The sequence below is a fragment of the Chelonoidis abingdonii genome, chromosome 1 (genome assembly GCF_003597395.2).
Source record: "Chelonoidis abingdonii isolate Lonesome George chromosome 1, CheloAbing_2.0, whole genome shotgun sequence".
Taxonomy (NCBI): domain Eukaryota; kingdom Metazoa; phylum Chordata; order Testudines; family Testudinidae; genus Chelonoidis; species Chelonoidis abingdonii.
The window spans coordinates 133,582,415-133,597,627 of record NC_133769.1 but is presented as its reverse complement, the minus strand read 5'-3'; the positions used below and the strand labels follow the sequence as shown (position 1 = coordinate 133,597,627).

The 15,213-nt window shown below is 42.9% G+C and overlaps 1 protein-coding gene across 1 annotated transcript in view; it reads left to right on the top strand.

Moving 5' to 3' along the window:
• The first annotated feature begins 1,410 nt into the window (after nt 1-1,410).
• KIAA0930 (KIAA0930 ortholog) overlaps nt 1,411-15,213 on the top strand; it is a 157,688-nt gene continuing 143,885 nt past the window's right edge. The window contains 1 exon segment of the mRNA XM_075070445.1: nt 1,411-2,001. Within this exon segment, the coding sequence (XP_074926546.1) occupies nt 1,857-2,001 (145 nt within the window). The 5' untranslated portion in view covers nt 1,411-1,856.

Below are 15,213 nucleotides of genomic sequence, written 5' to 3'. Positions count from 1 at the left end.
TGCGTGGACCTGTAGCCACTGTGGGAAGATTTGCTGCTTGTGCATTGAGCTTTTTTATCACATCATTGCTATGCTAAGCACCATTGACAGACCGACTTTGTTGCATCCAGGGCCGGCTCCAGGCACCAGCTTATCAAACAGGTGCTTGGGGCGGCAACTCCGGAGCTGGGTGGCACTTTCAGATATTCGGCAGCAATTCGGCGGAGGGTCCCTCACTCCCGCTCGGAGCGAAGGACCTCCCGCTGAATTGCTGGAGATCGCAATTGCGGCTTTTTTTTTTTTTTGCTGCTTGGGGTGGCAAAATCCCTGGAGCCAGCCCCGGTTGCGTCTCCTTTAATCTGTCAAGATGTTGGACGGTCACATACATTGTATTATAGTAGTTCCTAGGGGTCCCAACTGAGATAGAACCCCAGTGTTCTAGGCACTGTACAAAGATAGATTAAAATACAGCCCCTGGCCTGAACAGCTTACAAGTGTATGAAATACACAGCCTAGTTCTGCAAAGATTTACACTGGGATGACTAACAGGTTGAAAGTTAAACATGTGCATAAATCTTTGCAGAATTGAGGCCTAACTTACAACATTCACAGTTCAGAAAGGTAACTCCTAGTCCCTAGTGATTATGCACAGTAGAAACTCACTAGTTCACACTAATGCCTGGAAATTAATTTACAGAGCAGTGAAAGCTGCCAATTAGCCAGTTATCCCTGTCTGGACTAGCAAAAGTACTGACTGACAATGGGTGTCAATAACAGATGCACCTGAAGTGGGTACTGAACTATCCACAACTCAGGTATAATCCACATGTACATCTACACCTGGACGTTTAGTTGTGTTTTAACATGTGCTAATTAACATGTTAACCGACAAAGACTGTAAATTGTAGAGTAGATAGAACACAGACACTTATTGCATGTTTACTCATTGTCTGTATTGTTGTGTTATTGTTTCCTTGCGCTCCCCCATGGGTGCGCCTGTAGGCTCCTGTCATCCTCTTATACTTAGATTGTAAATTCTTTGAGGCAGGGATTTTTGTTTGTTTGTTTCATGTTTGTACCATGTCTAGTACAATGGGGGTACTAGACATGGTAGTTTGCTTTAAAATAACTGTTTGAAGCTGCCCTGGCTTTGGAAATGTTAGAACAAGTCCTGAAGGGAATGGATTAGTGGCCAAGAAGCAGTAAAAGGGGCATCTCTACTACCTGGGGCCAGCACCTTTACTTCTATAGCTATATTCATGCATATGGTTAATTGCAAAAGCAGAGACAGAGACTGAGGGGGAGGGATCTCAGATTGTCATGATGACTGCAAACAAACCCCACCCTGCAGCCCTCCCCGCCCCCTTTCTGCTTGTCACACATCCGCTCTTTGCGGTCATTGGTGGGGAATTGCCTGATGCCTCTTTAAATCGCCTCTGCTTGCTCCTTGTTTCAGGAAGTGTCATAGGGAAGCAGCCTTAGCTCCCCGGCTATGGGAGGCGGAAGTGCCTCCTAGGTAAATTGGAGCAAATTGCAATCGATCCGCAGCAAGAAGCGGGGTTAAACCCGATATTTCCAGCGGGTAGATGATAAGGTCTCGGAAACTTTGCAAGAAGCTTTGGCATTACAAAGGGCATAACCCTCCCCCACCAGCAGCACCGCCAACGGCAGGATCGGGATTATTACTATTATTTTCTTGATACATTCTCGTCTCCTAAACCAAAAAGCATCCGGCTCCCTTCTCCCCGCAAGTCTCTTGCCGCCCCCATTATCTGCCTAGGAGCTCGTGTTTTCTGTGCGGTGGGGCGGGGAAGGGGCAGTCCTGCAGTCTGAGCTCGGAGGCAGAGTGAGATGAAATCATTTGCGGTGGCCCTAGCATGGCATCTCTCAAGAGTTTCGGCCGGGCTGGGCAGAGAGAAGAGGAGGAGAACGGAGACCTGGACCGATCGCTCCAGCAGATGCTGCGGGCGATAGTGGAGGAAAGGAACCGCATTAACATCCGCCAGGAGATCAGCGGCCTGGGTGAGTCCCGGGAGTGGGGGGTGGCGGCCGCTGCTGCTGCTGCATGTTCGTATCTTGCCCCTGCAGAGCGAGCCGGGAGCCGCGGGAGGGGAGTGGATGGGAGCGCCAGTCCACAGAGCGAGCCGCGGGGGAGGGAATGAAGTTAGCCCTTTGCCGGGCGCCTCCTGCAGCCAGCGCGCCCCGGAGCGAGCGCACACGCGGGAAATGCAGGGGCTGTTCGGCATCTCGCCCCGGGCTGAGTCTCCCCCGTCTGATCCCAGTGCTCGTGCGGCATGCGAAGCCCTCCCCTAACCATACTAGCCAGGACTCCTGCTAACGGCTAGGGCAGGTTAGAAAGGGCAGCGCTAGCTTCTGATCTTTGTAGGTCCCGGTTAGCAGTGGGTCTGTTGGTCGGTGGAGCATTTCCTACAGATACAAAGAGGGGGAGGGGGAAGGGGGTGTTTCTGGTGGCTTATTACTATGGCTCCAGTATTGAGTAATTCCTTGTGATGCAATAAGGTAACAGGTTTGAATTACTATATGTTGTGTAGTGTGTGATTTCCCTAGGCTTAGTATACCACACAAACATGATCCATCTGTGAACTCCCCTACCTCCAGTTCTCCTTTTTTCTATCACTGGGTGGTGGTTAATGGAAACCGAAAGTCCCTATTATCAGAAATGGGTATCTGCTTTTGTATTGCTTAAGTGATGAGATAATCACATCCTGTAGAAACAATCCATTGCAATCTGTAAGAGTCTGAGAAATAGCATTCATCTTCTTATCTCCTTGGAAGAATGGAAGCTTTAAGATGAACAAAGCTAGCTGTGTGCCATTGCTTTCCAGACTGCAGTGGGAGCAGGAGCCTTTTTTTTTCATGAAAAGCCTGTAGACTAAATCAAAGTCTGTTGGTTTGTAATATATTGCCAGCCATAATTGCTACTGGGAACCTGTTGTGTGCTCTAGGGATATCGTATTGTTCCAGAAATGGGCCTAATTTTAGTCTAAATAGGCTAAGAACTAAAGAGATCAGTTCACTCTATTGTCTGAAATGCCCTTGGAGGAAAATGGTCAAAAGGCACAATATGGATAAACTATTTTTTAAAAATAAAATAAATATCTTTTCTTAGATCTTGGAACACAAACCAGATATGTACTTTTTTTTTCCTGGTTCTTGAGATCACATGGCTGTCAAATGATAGATCCTTTTTATGTAGCTTTTTTCCCCTTATGAATCAGACACCTCCCTTTTCTGAGTAAGTGATTTCATACTGCTTGCCAGGGTCTAGTAAGAACACAATAACTTTTTTTTAATCAAAAGATTTTCTTCGCTATTTTTAGCTACTTAGTATTGACTATGAAGTAAATATTGAAAAGAGCTAATGTTGCTTGAGAGGAAACAAATATTGCTTAATCCAGTTACTGGGGAAATGTGTCGTGAAATAAGAATCCAGGGTTGAAATCTGAGTAACCTACAAACCTGAATGCAGTTAAATTCTTCTTTAACCTAAGTCTCTCATATTATGAAATCATTTGAATCTGGTTACGTTAATGGATAGCAGCTATAACCATACAGTATTATGAGTAATAAGACTGAAAGAAAAAACAGCTGCTATTCAACAGATGTTCCTGATATGCAAAACTATTTCAACCTTATTTTAAACCTAGCTTGAAACGGTATTTGTACCTTGGCCCCGATCTACTTATGAGCTCCATGTGGTTGGACCCGTGTGCCAGTATATAGCTCACTGCAGGATCAATGCTTTAGATTGTAAGTCTCTGAAACACTCAAGCCTTCTTTTATTTCCAGGTGGCCTAAATGTGTTGTTGACCTTCCTCAGCACACGTACAAGGCCCTAACCCTCTCCATTTTTAAGTCCTTCTTAAATACTTACTACTGTTGTACTACTTATAGTGAATCTTCTTGACTTGCATTGAAAATCCCTTTTGCATTCCTCTTCCCTGACCTCTGTATTACCTGTGTGTGCATCTGCCCTTATGCTGTGATCTCTGTGGGGCAGGGATCATCCCCTATTGTATGTGCAGCCACAAATAAATAGGAAAATAATCATTATTACATGTTTCTGCAGCATCTAACATAATGGGGCCCCAATCCTTGACTGTAGCCTCCAGGTGCTACTGTAATAGAAATAATGGACAGTTACTGATCACATTTGGTGTTTTGCAGTTTTTATTTGGCCTATGTATTTATTAGTAGTATACAGTTCAAGAGATACTACTAATTAACTTTGGGCCTGATAGTTAAATTTGTTGAAAATGGGGACTTATAGTAATAAAAATATTGACTTTTTTTTTAAAGTTGTAGCCAAAATGCTGTTTTTTAGTTGGTGGGAGGGAGATTGAAACATTTGCAATAGTATGAATCTCAACACCATGATTCTTTAGCACTGTCTTGAGAGAAGTTCCATTGTGTGAGCTTGGACTGGTCATATGAAAGCACTTGTTGGGAATTTTTTAGCTAAATGTTTTATAATCAGAAAATGCCAGTTCTTTGAAATGGAAACGTATCTTGGGAAAGGGTCAGTTTTGACACTTTTTTTTTTTTTTGCTTGAAAAAACTTTTGTGAGGGAGGGGGAAGGAAAGAATTTTAGAACTAGTGAAACTCAGTGTTTTCCAAACAACAAATTCCAGTTATCTGGCTTGAAATGGCTTTTCATTTCAAAATTTAAGCTAATTATAGTATAAATAAATAATAGTTGAAATCAAAATGAAACATTTCAACTGATCCAAACCAAAAATGTTTTCAAACTACCTTTGTGAAAATTTTGGAGATTGTAACTTTTCATCCCAATTCGAAAACCATTTCCTTCCTAGCTCGTCACATGAGTAAGGGTACAATCGTGCAAGTTAGCATGTGAGGACTAGTTAGTATAATGTTAATGGGAATTGTGCAGCTCAATCGCCATGTTGAAAATGTGACCATACCAATAGAGATACTCCTGTTATGTCTAGATTTGTTGAGAGAGATTACAAAGTTATAACCAGAATCTCTTTGTCGATGTATATCTTTTTCTAGGATATTGCATTTCTGCACTTTACTCCAGCCTGCAAAATTATAGTCAGACAAACAGTGGGAAGACTCTAATGGCCTACAAGTGTAGACCTGCCACGTTGCATGTTTGTGTTGAAACAGCCGTGACATTGGACCTATGTCACCATGGCAATGCATGAGCTAGCCCAATCTTCCATATATATTGCTGCTCAAAGCTTAGAGAATCTCATCAGAGTGCAGCAGGAAGAAGAGAGAATGGATACTCAGTGTACCATATTGTATACTGAGTTTTCTTATATTGCAAAGCTTCTTTGCACAGGACACTCTTAATTTCAAGCACCGCAACTAGTTGCTTGATGTATGGCATTTGTCACTAACTATAAATTAGTTCCTGTTCTTTTTATTTCTATTTTCCTTTATTGCTTATGAACCCTTCCAAAATCCCAGTAGAAATTTCATAAGTGAAGAATTTAGACTATTTTAAGTGTAATCCCATAATTTAAAAGCTCAAGAAACTAGTTTTAATGATCTGCCATAATAAAAGCCAAATTCTGCTCATTTTACTTGTCTCTGTAGTCATAATGGGCTAGATCTTGAACTGCTATAAATCTGTGTAGTTCCACTGAAGTCATTTGGCGGTAACCCAGTTTACCCTGTCTGAGAATCTGATTAATTGATTTCAGAGACTAATCCCTGAAGGCTTGATCCTGAAAATTTGTGAGTGCTCTTAACTCCCATTGACTACAATGAGACCATATAATAGCTCACAGAATTGGACTCTCTCTTTCTCTGGCTGTGTTAAATGATGTTATTCATTGAAACTAAACCTTTTTCAATTTTGAGTTGGATTTTATTGCCAAGTTTTTATACTGCAAGTTACTTCTTCCTAAAATCTTGCAGTTGGTATCAATTTTCATTAGACATCCCTAAAACAAGTGTCTTCCCCCATATTCAATCCATCCCTTTGTTGTGTGAGTGTGTTACTCTTGAAAGTGTGGCAAAAATAATCACACTGTGTAGCAGAGATGATGATGTCACTCTAATTACAGTAGGTCTCAACTGGCTGTTAAGGCATTATCCAGTCACTGAGTGTATTCTACTACCACAAGGCTCGCTATGAAATGGAATTCACTAGAGTGTTTCTGTGGCAAAAAATCATTTAAAAGACTATAAGACACTTGCCCTGTGTTTTACTTTGATATTAAGGCATGAATGGTGGCAGGTTCTGCCTCAGCTTCTTTGATTAAAAGTTCAGAGTGAGTGGAGGGGCATAAATCTTGTATTCTTTCCTTTTGAATCTAGTCAACAGGAGCACAAAGTTGAAAAGTTCCATGATTCATGTTATCTGTCTCCTGTCTTTCTCTCCCTCTTGCTATGTTTATTCTCCTTGAAAAATTCATTTGCCTGCAAACAAGCATCTGAGGACACAAAACAGTTTTGGGTTAGAGCTCTGGACTGGGAGGGTTCGATTCCTGTTTCGCCTATGGCATCTTGTGTGAAGTTGGGTAACATGATTAACTTCTCTGTGCCTTGCTGTCCCTCTAACAACACTTATCTTACAATATGCTAAAGAAAGTGCTGCATTTGAGATCCCGAGGTGAAAGGTGTTGTTTTAGTATAAGGTAGTATAATTAAAATTACTTTTCCTAGGAAACAAGAAATAGACATTTGAATAATGTAATGGTGAAATGCTCCATTGCTGACCAATAATAGACCAGTGTAATATATAGATGATCAAAGGTGGGAAAGGCCCAAGGAGCTGAAAATACTATTAACTGCCCCTTTGCCTCTGTTGATATGTATGCTTGGATAATCCAGAGAGCCATAAAAAAGCAACAGCAAGCAAATAATCTAAAATAACTTCTCCCAGAGTACTAAATCTTAAATGTAGCAGGGCCTAGAAGAGAAGCTGCTGGATCATGCAGTGGGTCTGCTCCTGCTATTGTCAGGGGCTAGAGAGCCCTTCCCTTTTCTGTGTCTCCTGCTAACTGAGGGAGGAGCAGAAGCTCTCCCATACACTTCTGACTCACAAGGGGAAAACAGGATAGGGGGTTACAGTGGCAAAGCAGGAGGGTATGTGCTTGGCTTGGTGGTGCAGGGGGTGTTCTTGGAGGCTTCAGAGAAGCATCTGAACGCCCTTAAAATTGCCTGTCAGCAATGTATGAAATTAGTGGGATGATTCTCTTGCTCAAAAGTCAGGAAGGTGCTTAAACACTGTGCTGAATCAGGGCTTGAATAAGTAGATCTTTGGTCTCGTTCTGAAGATTGGACCCTTGCATGCATTAAATGTTAGGCTGTTAAGATATATGGGTGTCGGGAAAGAAGGGAGTGAGTGTAGAGTAGGTGAAAGACAAAGGGAACAGTTGGAAGAAAACTTGGTGAAACTGAAGGGAACAATGGGAGGCAGAGAGGGAGATGAGGGCAGAAATATTGGCTGACATGCCAACTCTTGTGAATTTATCACAATAATGTGATTTCTAAGTAAAATTTAAGCCTCACTCATGATCTCACGGTAGAACTCTCCAATGTTAGAATCCTGACATTTGAGAGTTCTATCATGAGTGAGGCTTAGTTTTACTTAGAAATTGCTGTCAGCCTCCTCTGTCCTCGCCGCAGGGGGCTGGCAGTAGCCAGAGCCTGCGAGGAGGGGCTCCCATCAGCTCTGGGTGGCTGCTTCCCTGCCAGCCTAGGGAGTAGGAGAGGGGACCCCACTGACGAACCCTGAGAAAGGAGAGTTGAGGTTGGAAAGGCTGAACTATGGCCAGGGGGCTGAAGTGAGGAGGTGGGGGCTGATAGGGTGGGGAGCTCTACTGATGGTGGGTTCCGAGCAAAGGGGGTGAGTGCTGTGAGAGTGAACTAAGGCAGGCAGGGGGTTCATGGGGTAGGGAACTGAACTGAAGAGTGGTGATGATGGGAGCTGGAGGGACTGAATTGAGGAAGGGTTGTGTGGGGACAGAACTGGTGAGGGAGCTGGGAGACAGGATTAATTGTTGGGCAGGAGATGGGTAGATGTGGAGGTGAGAGGTCCTGTAGCAGGGGCCAAAATCACCTTATCCAGTATATGTTGGACAGTGGGCAACACTGATTGTCACGTGCACACATCCTGGGTATGGGTAGGGGTAGTTCAGAAATCAGGAGACTGACCTAAAATACACCATATAATCTTTTTTTTTCTCTTAAATGTCGTCATGATTTTTTGGGTCAATCTCCTGATTTTTGGGGGTCCATCTGATGATTTTTGATCTCTTGAAATTGGCAATCCTGTATTGGGAATGGATGGAGTTATACAGTGCTGGGAAAAGTGTGAACTCTGAACTTAGAACTCTTAGACGCTTTGCAGAGCCTGGGACAGATTTACACCTTATGTACCCCAGACACAGCATCTTCAGCGCCCGCCCCACCCCCACGCCTATAGCTGACCTCCATGTTTTCTGTAAAACATGAAACAAAAGGAAATATAAACGCGGCCTCCCCAGGAAGGCATGAGACCCTCTGCCACATACAGCACTCTTAGCTTGAGCTGGGGCTACCCCCCACCCCAAGGCAAGGCGCAAAGGGGGACTGCTCTAGGCACCAGTGCAGCAAGCAGGTGCTTGGGGCATCCAATGGAGAAGGGCGGCATGTCCAGGTCTTCTGTGGCAATTTGGCGGCAGGGCCCTCAGTCCCTCTCGGAGGAAAGGACCTGCTGCCGAATTGCCGCCGAAGAGTGAAGCTGGAGTGCTGCCGATCGTGGCTTGCTTGCTTTCTTTCTTTCTTTTCTTGCTGCTTGGGGCAGCAAAAATGCTGGAGCTAGCCCTGACTGTACCTCTCCCCAGGGCGAACGGTCCCCAGGTGTCTTCTGTCCCTCCCACAGCCTGGTACAAGAGCCATGCTCTGGCTCTGCCCATGAAAGTGAATAGGGCGCCGGCCAACTCCCTATCTCTTCCTCCCCAGCACGGGGCAGAGGCAGCAGGGCGGCCAAGATTGGAAAGGGTCTTGGACACTCCCAGCACCTTCAGCAGCCACCACACCCGGCCATGGCTCACAGCGCCCCCAGGTGGGCTGACTCAGACGCTCACCCTGCCCCAGCCCCACACACTGGGTAGCCACCAACCTATGCCAGGAGCCCGGCCATCTGCAAGGGAGCTTGTATGTATTTTTAACTTTTAACTCTCTTCTAACTTTTTAACCCTCCCAGTCCAGAGCTCTAACCCAAAACTGTTTTGTCTCCTCAGACACCCCTAGAACGCTGGCACCCCAAGGAACATGCCTAATGTATCTAACTGGAAATCTGTCCCTGTGCGAAGCGAGAGCCTAATTCTGCTCCCACCATTTCCAATGCAGGATCAAGCCTTTAATGCAGGTTCCCGTCCAGCATAACACAGCATGACCCACCCTTTACTGCATCTTATAACCCTTCTTGTAAGAGTGCTATAAAAAACCTCCTGGGCTCTCAGGAAAGTGATTATATCTATTTGTTACCCTGGCTGCTGCGTTATGGAGCACAGTAATCCAGGGTACAACTCCAGGGCTGAGCTCCTTCGAGGTAAATAACCTTTTTATGGCAGTTCATTTAAAATTCCATTTCGTTGGTTTATTGTAAGAGCCCCATTCATGCTGTTGTAGTTATGAGCCTGTCATGCTTTCCATTGCAAACCAATATTTTCAGGGAGTTTATAACTCAGCTTAAAAATTAGCCGCAGGTTGGAACTTGACAGACGTGGTCTCAGACCAATAATAAGATAATGTCCTTTTTTTTGTTGTTGTTTTACATATCTCTTGAGATGTTGGGTTTTGTGGTTTCTTTTCATTTTTTTTCTTTTTCTTTTTAAAAAAAAATTGCCCAAAAACAATAAGAGAAATTTCTGAATTTTTTTAGGATACTGTCCTGCACGACTACAACTCAATGACAAGGCTGTCAAAAAAATAAATGTAAACTAAATTAAATTTTACAGGTGATAAGCATGTATTGGAACCTGCCACTTTACTGTCCTCAAACATTTGGCCAATCCCTTGGCCCAGAGGGGGTGAATGAATGTATACAAATCCGCGGTAAAAGCAGCTGAACCAAAGGGATGGTAAAGAACAGGGGCCAATAAGACTTAAAAAATGGATGTTTAAAATTAGGCTCCTACGTTAATAGTGAGGCACTAAATAAATCAGTGACATGGTTTTCAAAAATGCTGAGCATCCAGTTGTTCATACTCGACTTCAGTGGAAGCCGTTGGGTGCTCAGTCATTTTAAAAATTAGGGTCTTTTTAGGAGCTGAAATATGAATCTAGGAATTTAACTTTTTAAGGCACCCATTTTTTTTTAGTCTTGCCCAGTGTGTCTTTTGCACACTCCTTTGTGGGAGTCTTCCAGCGGTGTTTGGCACCTAGATGTTAGTGTAAATCTCATAGATGTAGTATGGAGGTGCTGGCCACTTCTCTGTAGTTAAGGATGAATTCCATTTTGCTAAAGCAGAGATTCAATCTCTTTATAATGTATTTTTAATCCAATACAGACTCATAGACTTTAAGGCCAGAAGGGACCATCTTGATCATGTAGTCAGAATTCCTTCACACTGCAGACCAAGGCACCTGACCCACCCATTCCATTTAGAAGGAGGGGTGGAAACCCAGAGAGGTACAAAGGATTCCTGCCTTGTGCAAAGCTATACAAGGGAGTGGAACAGAACAAAAGGGGCTACAATCATGAGAAATCCCCTAGCTACCACCTGAGCTGGAACAAGGGCTGTACCAGGGTAAGAATTGTGCCCAGACTAGGAAGGCGTCCAGTCTGTGATAGAAGCTTATTGAAACATCTGAGGGTGAGGGTTTATCTGTATTCAGTTTTCTTACTGTATTAGGTGTAGACTTCATGTTTTATTTCGTTTTGCTTGGTAATTCACTTTGTTCTGTCTGTTATTACTTGGAATCACTTAAATCCTTTTTGTATTTAATAAAATCACTTTTTACTTATTAACTCAGAGTATGCATTAATACCTGGGGGAGCAAACAGCTGTGCATATCTCTTTATCAGTGTTATAGAGGGTGGACAAGTTATGAGTTTACCCTGTATAAGCTTTATACAGGGTAAAACTGATTTATTTGGGGTTTGCACCCCATTGGGAGCTGGGCATCTGAGGGTTGGAAACAGGAATGCTTCTTAAGCTGTTTTCAGTTTAGCCTGAAGCTTTTGTGGGACATTGTTCAGACCTGGGTCTGGGTTTGTAGCAGGCTAACGTGTCTGGCTCAAACCAGGCAGGGCACTGAAGTCCCAAGTTGGCATGGGAAATGGCTCAGAGGTAGTCCAAGCACATCAGTTGGCAGTACCCAAGGGGTTTTCTGTGATGTAACCCATCACAGAACAGATCCAGTCAAGTGCATCTTAAAGGGCTTTGGGGAATTGTTTTCATTTTCCATCAAATTGTCAGTTCCCTGTTCCATAAGGAAGGGTATGCAGTGTAATTAAGTAATCTGTTTAGAGATTATAGGTTTATTGTCTCAGAAGGGTCATTCATGGTTAGCTATTGCCTGAGTGAATCTCTTCTGATCAAGGTGAGTCTTATGAAACAGCAAACTCGTCACAATGCAACTTAGAGCTCAAGCTCTGTGTAAACGAGGAGATTCATATATAGTATAATCTGAGTCCAGCTTTACGTTGCCCATAGAACTGTTTCAGGGGTTGTTTTTGTGAGAAAATTCTTTCTAATTAATGAAGGCCTGAACGGAGTGACCCTTTCTCTTAGAACAAGGTTGACCAAACATTGTTCTACCAAAGCACCACATTGGAATACCAAATGGCCACATCTTATTTTCATACAATGGAACTGACTACAGGCATTTCCATTGTTAATACAGAGACCACAGGTCCCATTATACAGTGCTCTTTCTTGGTCTCAATGGCTGGGATGCATACTGGAATCTGTAGTTTCCACGTGGGCTGCACTTCTGTATTAATGATGTGAGCAAATTATTTTAGATCTCCATGCCTCAGATGCCTCTGAAATGTCCCAGGATCTGAATTGTTGCTATTTAGCTTTTTGCTTGTTATTGGAAGACACATGCTGGGTTGATTTCAGATATTGACAGTCAGGGTTCTGAATTTGTTGAATTTTAGAAATCCTAAATAAGAACATAAAGAGCATATATTTGTCCCTTTGACAGAAGGTGTAAATCCTGTTAGTGCTAATGAAAGAGTAATTCCCCATATACTTTGCTTTAATTTAAAGAAAACTTGTCAGAATACTGTAATATTCCCTGAAATTGTGATGGAATAGTCCATATTTGGTGTTCCTTGTCCATTGAACTGTTAGTGGGAGATTGTATCATAACTACCCTAACAGACTCGATGAGTGTCACAGGCACTAGGCCAGTATAGGAGGTGGTGGCTGGGGCACCACATCAGGAATAATAACCTCCCTCCTCAGCCCTCTCAAAAAAAAAAAACCCAACTAGGGTGAAGTTGATTTTTTTTTTTTTATTCTTATTGACTTATCTAATTTGTTTTATTTATTGTTCATTTCTTTTTAAAAGCAACACTTGTAGATTATCCATACAGATGGACCCACTCTGAGAATATGGATCTGTTTGGGGTTGTCCAGATCTTCAGTATTGATTTAGGCTAATCTTGGGCATGAGATTTAACAGAGGATGGAACAAAAGTCTTTCTGGTCTGGTTTGTTCCAGATAATGCTGGGGAAATTAGGCACAACGCTGATGCTGAGCAGACCTGTATCTCTATTGGGACACTCCGTGCACCCCTGTATGTGAGGCAACTATCTTTACTGTGAAGTTGGACCGGGACACCATTTCAATTCAATAACATGATTATTGGCAAAACTTGAAATAGTTTCCATGCCAAAGTGCAAAAGAGGTTCTGTCTGAGTGAGGTACAGTCTATAAATCTGGGGCCCATAGTGGCATTGGTGTGTTTTCCCTCTGTTGGTTTGTCATTATGTCAGTTCTTTTGTCCAGTAGCAGCACAGAGGGAGTAGAGAGGAATATGTTGGTGAGATTCCTGTGAAGACAGTTTTAACTACAGAGAAGAAAGATGGTCTAGTGGTTAGAGCACTAGCCTAGAACTTGGGAGACCTGCATTGAAGTCCTTGTTCTATTACAGATTTCCTGTGTGACCTTGGGCAAGATCCTTAGCTGTTCCCTGACCCCTGCCCTACCTCACAGGGATGCTGTGAGGATAAATACAGTAAGGAATGTGAGGTGCTCTGGTAATGAAGATCATGCAAGTACCTGAGATAGATAAGATGGGCAGAAGGGGAGGAATGGCCACAAGCAACAAACCAGTGGCAACTAGAGGAACGTAAAATACTTCAGCACACCAATCAATATCTGAATTCGCCTCTCAACACAAGGTGCCCCTAAAAGTCCTACTTCCATCTTCCCATCCTTCAGCAAAAATAAAATAGGAGTGGCAAGGAGAGAGTAAGGGCAATTACTAAGTGCCATCCTTCAGGATATATCAGCTTGCTGCTACTGGACTCTCCATGATCGTGTGGTGTGCCCCAGATTGAGTGCTATGCCTGGGGGTCACAGTACTGGTCATGTGATATTCAGTGACCAGTCACAAAGGCTTTGGAAATAAAAGATCTATATTTCATTGCTTTGTTAGTCACTGAACTAAATGGGAGCATTCAGTTCTGCATTCTTACTTTAAATTCTAAAGATAAAATCAAAAGGTAGTAACGTGAAGGTAATTACAGAGAGGATTTAAAGAGGCCCTTTTTGTATTTTGTCATACTACCAAAAAAAAAACAACAACAACCCTAGAGTATTTCCCCTGTGCTTTTGCTGAAAATTTGTCTGAATAAGAGCACCCTTCTTCAACCCACATGATCCAGTTTGAGCCCACAATCATTGTTGCAGAAAGGCGGCGGCTTCTTTGTAGTTAAAGTTGTGCCCAGGTTCCATTTTCTAAATCCCATATTGTTAGCCCCTTATAACTTTACCTGGTGTAGCTGGTGGTAAGGTATATTCAGGTTACATAGGTAAAATGTAAGCATTCATTCATGCTGAAATGCAAGGGGCTGCAAGCCCTCAAGCCTGTAAGACAGGTTGGCCAAAATAATCAAGGCCTAAGGCCTGAATTTTGGTTGACCCAAACAGCAAATAACTAACTGATGAGTGACCTTAAAGTCACAAGATAAAGTGTTGCAGGCACTTGCTAAATGGTGAAATAAGAAACTACAGAATCCCAGTTATTATTTTGGGAGATTGCTAAGAAATGGGTGTCAGTGAAACTTGCAGATGTCCAACTGCAATAATGCTATAGCAAGTGATTAACCAATATGCTAATGAGTATGATGCACATAATTATTTAGCCAATAGAAACTAGGATCCCGAACGTGAGTGGGGTGTAGAAGTTCAGATAAGGAAAAGGGGTTGAACGCATCATGAATATACATAATACACAGTGGTTGTTAACCCAGTTTTATAATGGGTTATGCTGCCTGCCTATGTGCTGGGGGATAGACTAGGACACACGACACTGATTTCCTGTTGATCATCTCACCTGTTTCAGGGTTCCCCCACACCGGCTATGTGAGTGACGCCGTTGTTGGACATTCTGTATTATATTTCTGTCTTTTGTTATCTTGCAGTGTGTGTTGCCTTATTTTGCTGGATAATCAATTTGCTATTAAAAACATGTAATAAGAGTAGGCTGGTTCTTTTGTGCTTCACAGGTCTCATTCTGATGACAACCATGAGAATAGCTGATTTGCAGACTGAACCCTCTCCGGCTATTGCATGCTAAATTGTGCTAGTAAGAATTAAGATCTGAACTATTGGTCAGGCTACACATGTAACATTTGTTTAGCCTGGAATTATCAAACTTACTTTGAAAGGAAAGGAGAGTGTTTCTGCAAAACTCAATGAAAATTCTTCAAAGATTTTGAATGACAGGTACTTCTACATGTGCCCTGTTTTGAAATGACTTTTGTCTTCATATAGCACAATGACTTGTTACTTACCCCTTCAAGCTTTCCAAATACTTAGTCTTTTCGAAAAGTCATACAACAGCAGCAGGTGGAAGAAAACAGGTTGTAATTAAGCAAGTTATTTACTTTGTGCTCAAAACTCTTCACAACAAGCTTGTTTCCATTTATATTAAAGAGAGGTTTTTTCACCATTGACCTGAGTGACAGCAGGATTAGATGCCAGGGTCAAAATTTTCAAAAGTGACCAGTGATTTGGGGTGTCAGTTTTTGAGTGTCCAAGTTGGGGCACCTGGGCCTGAT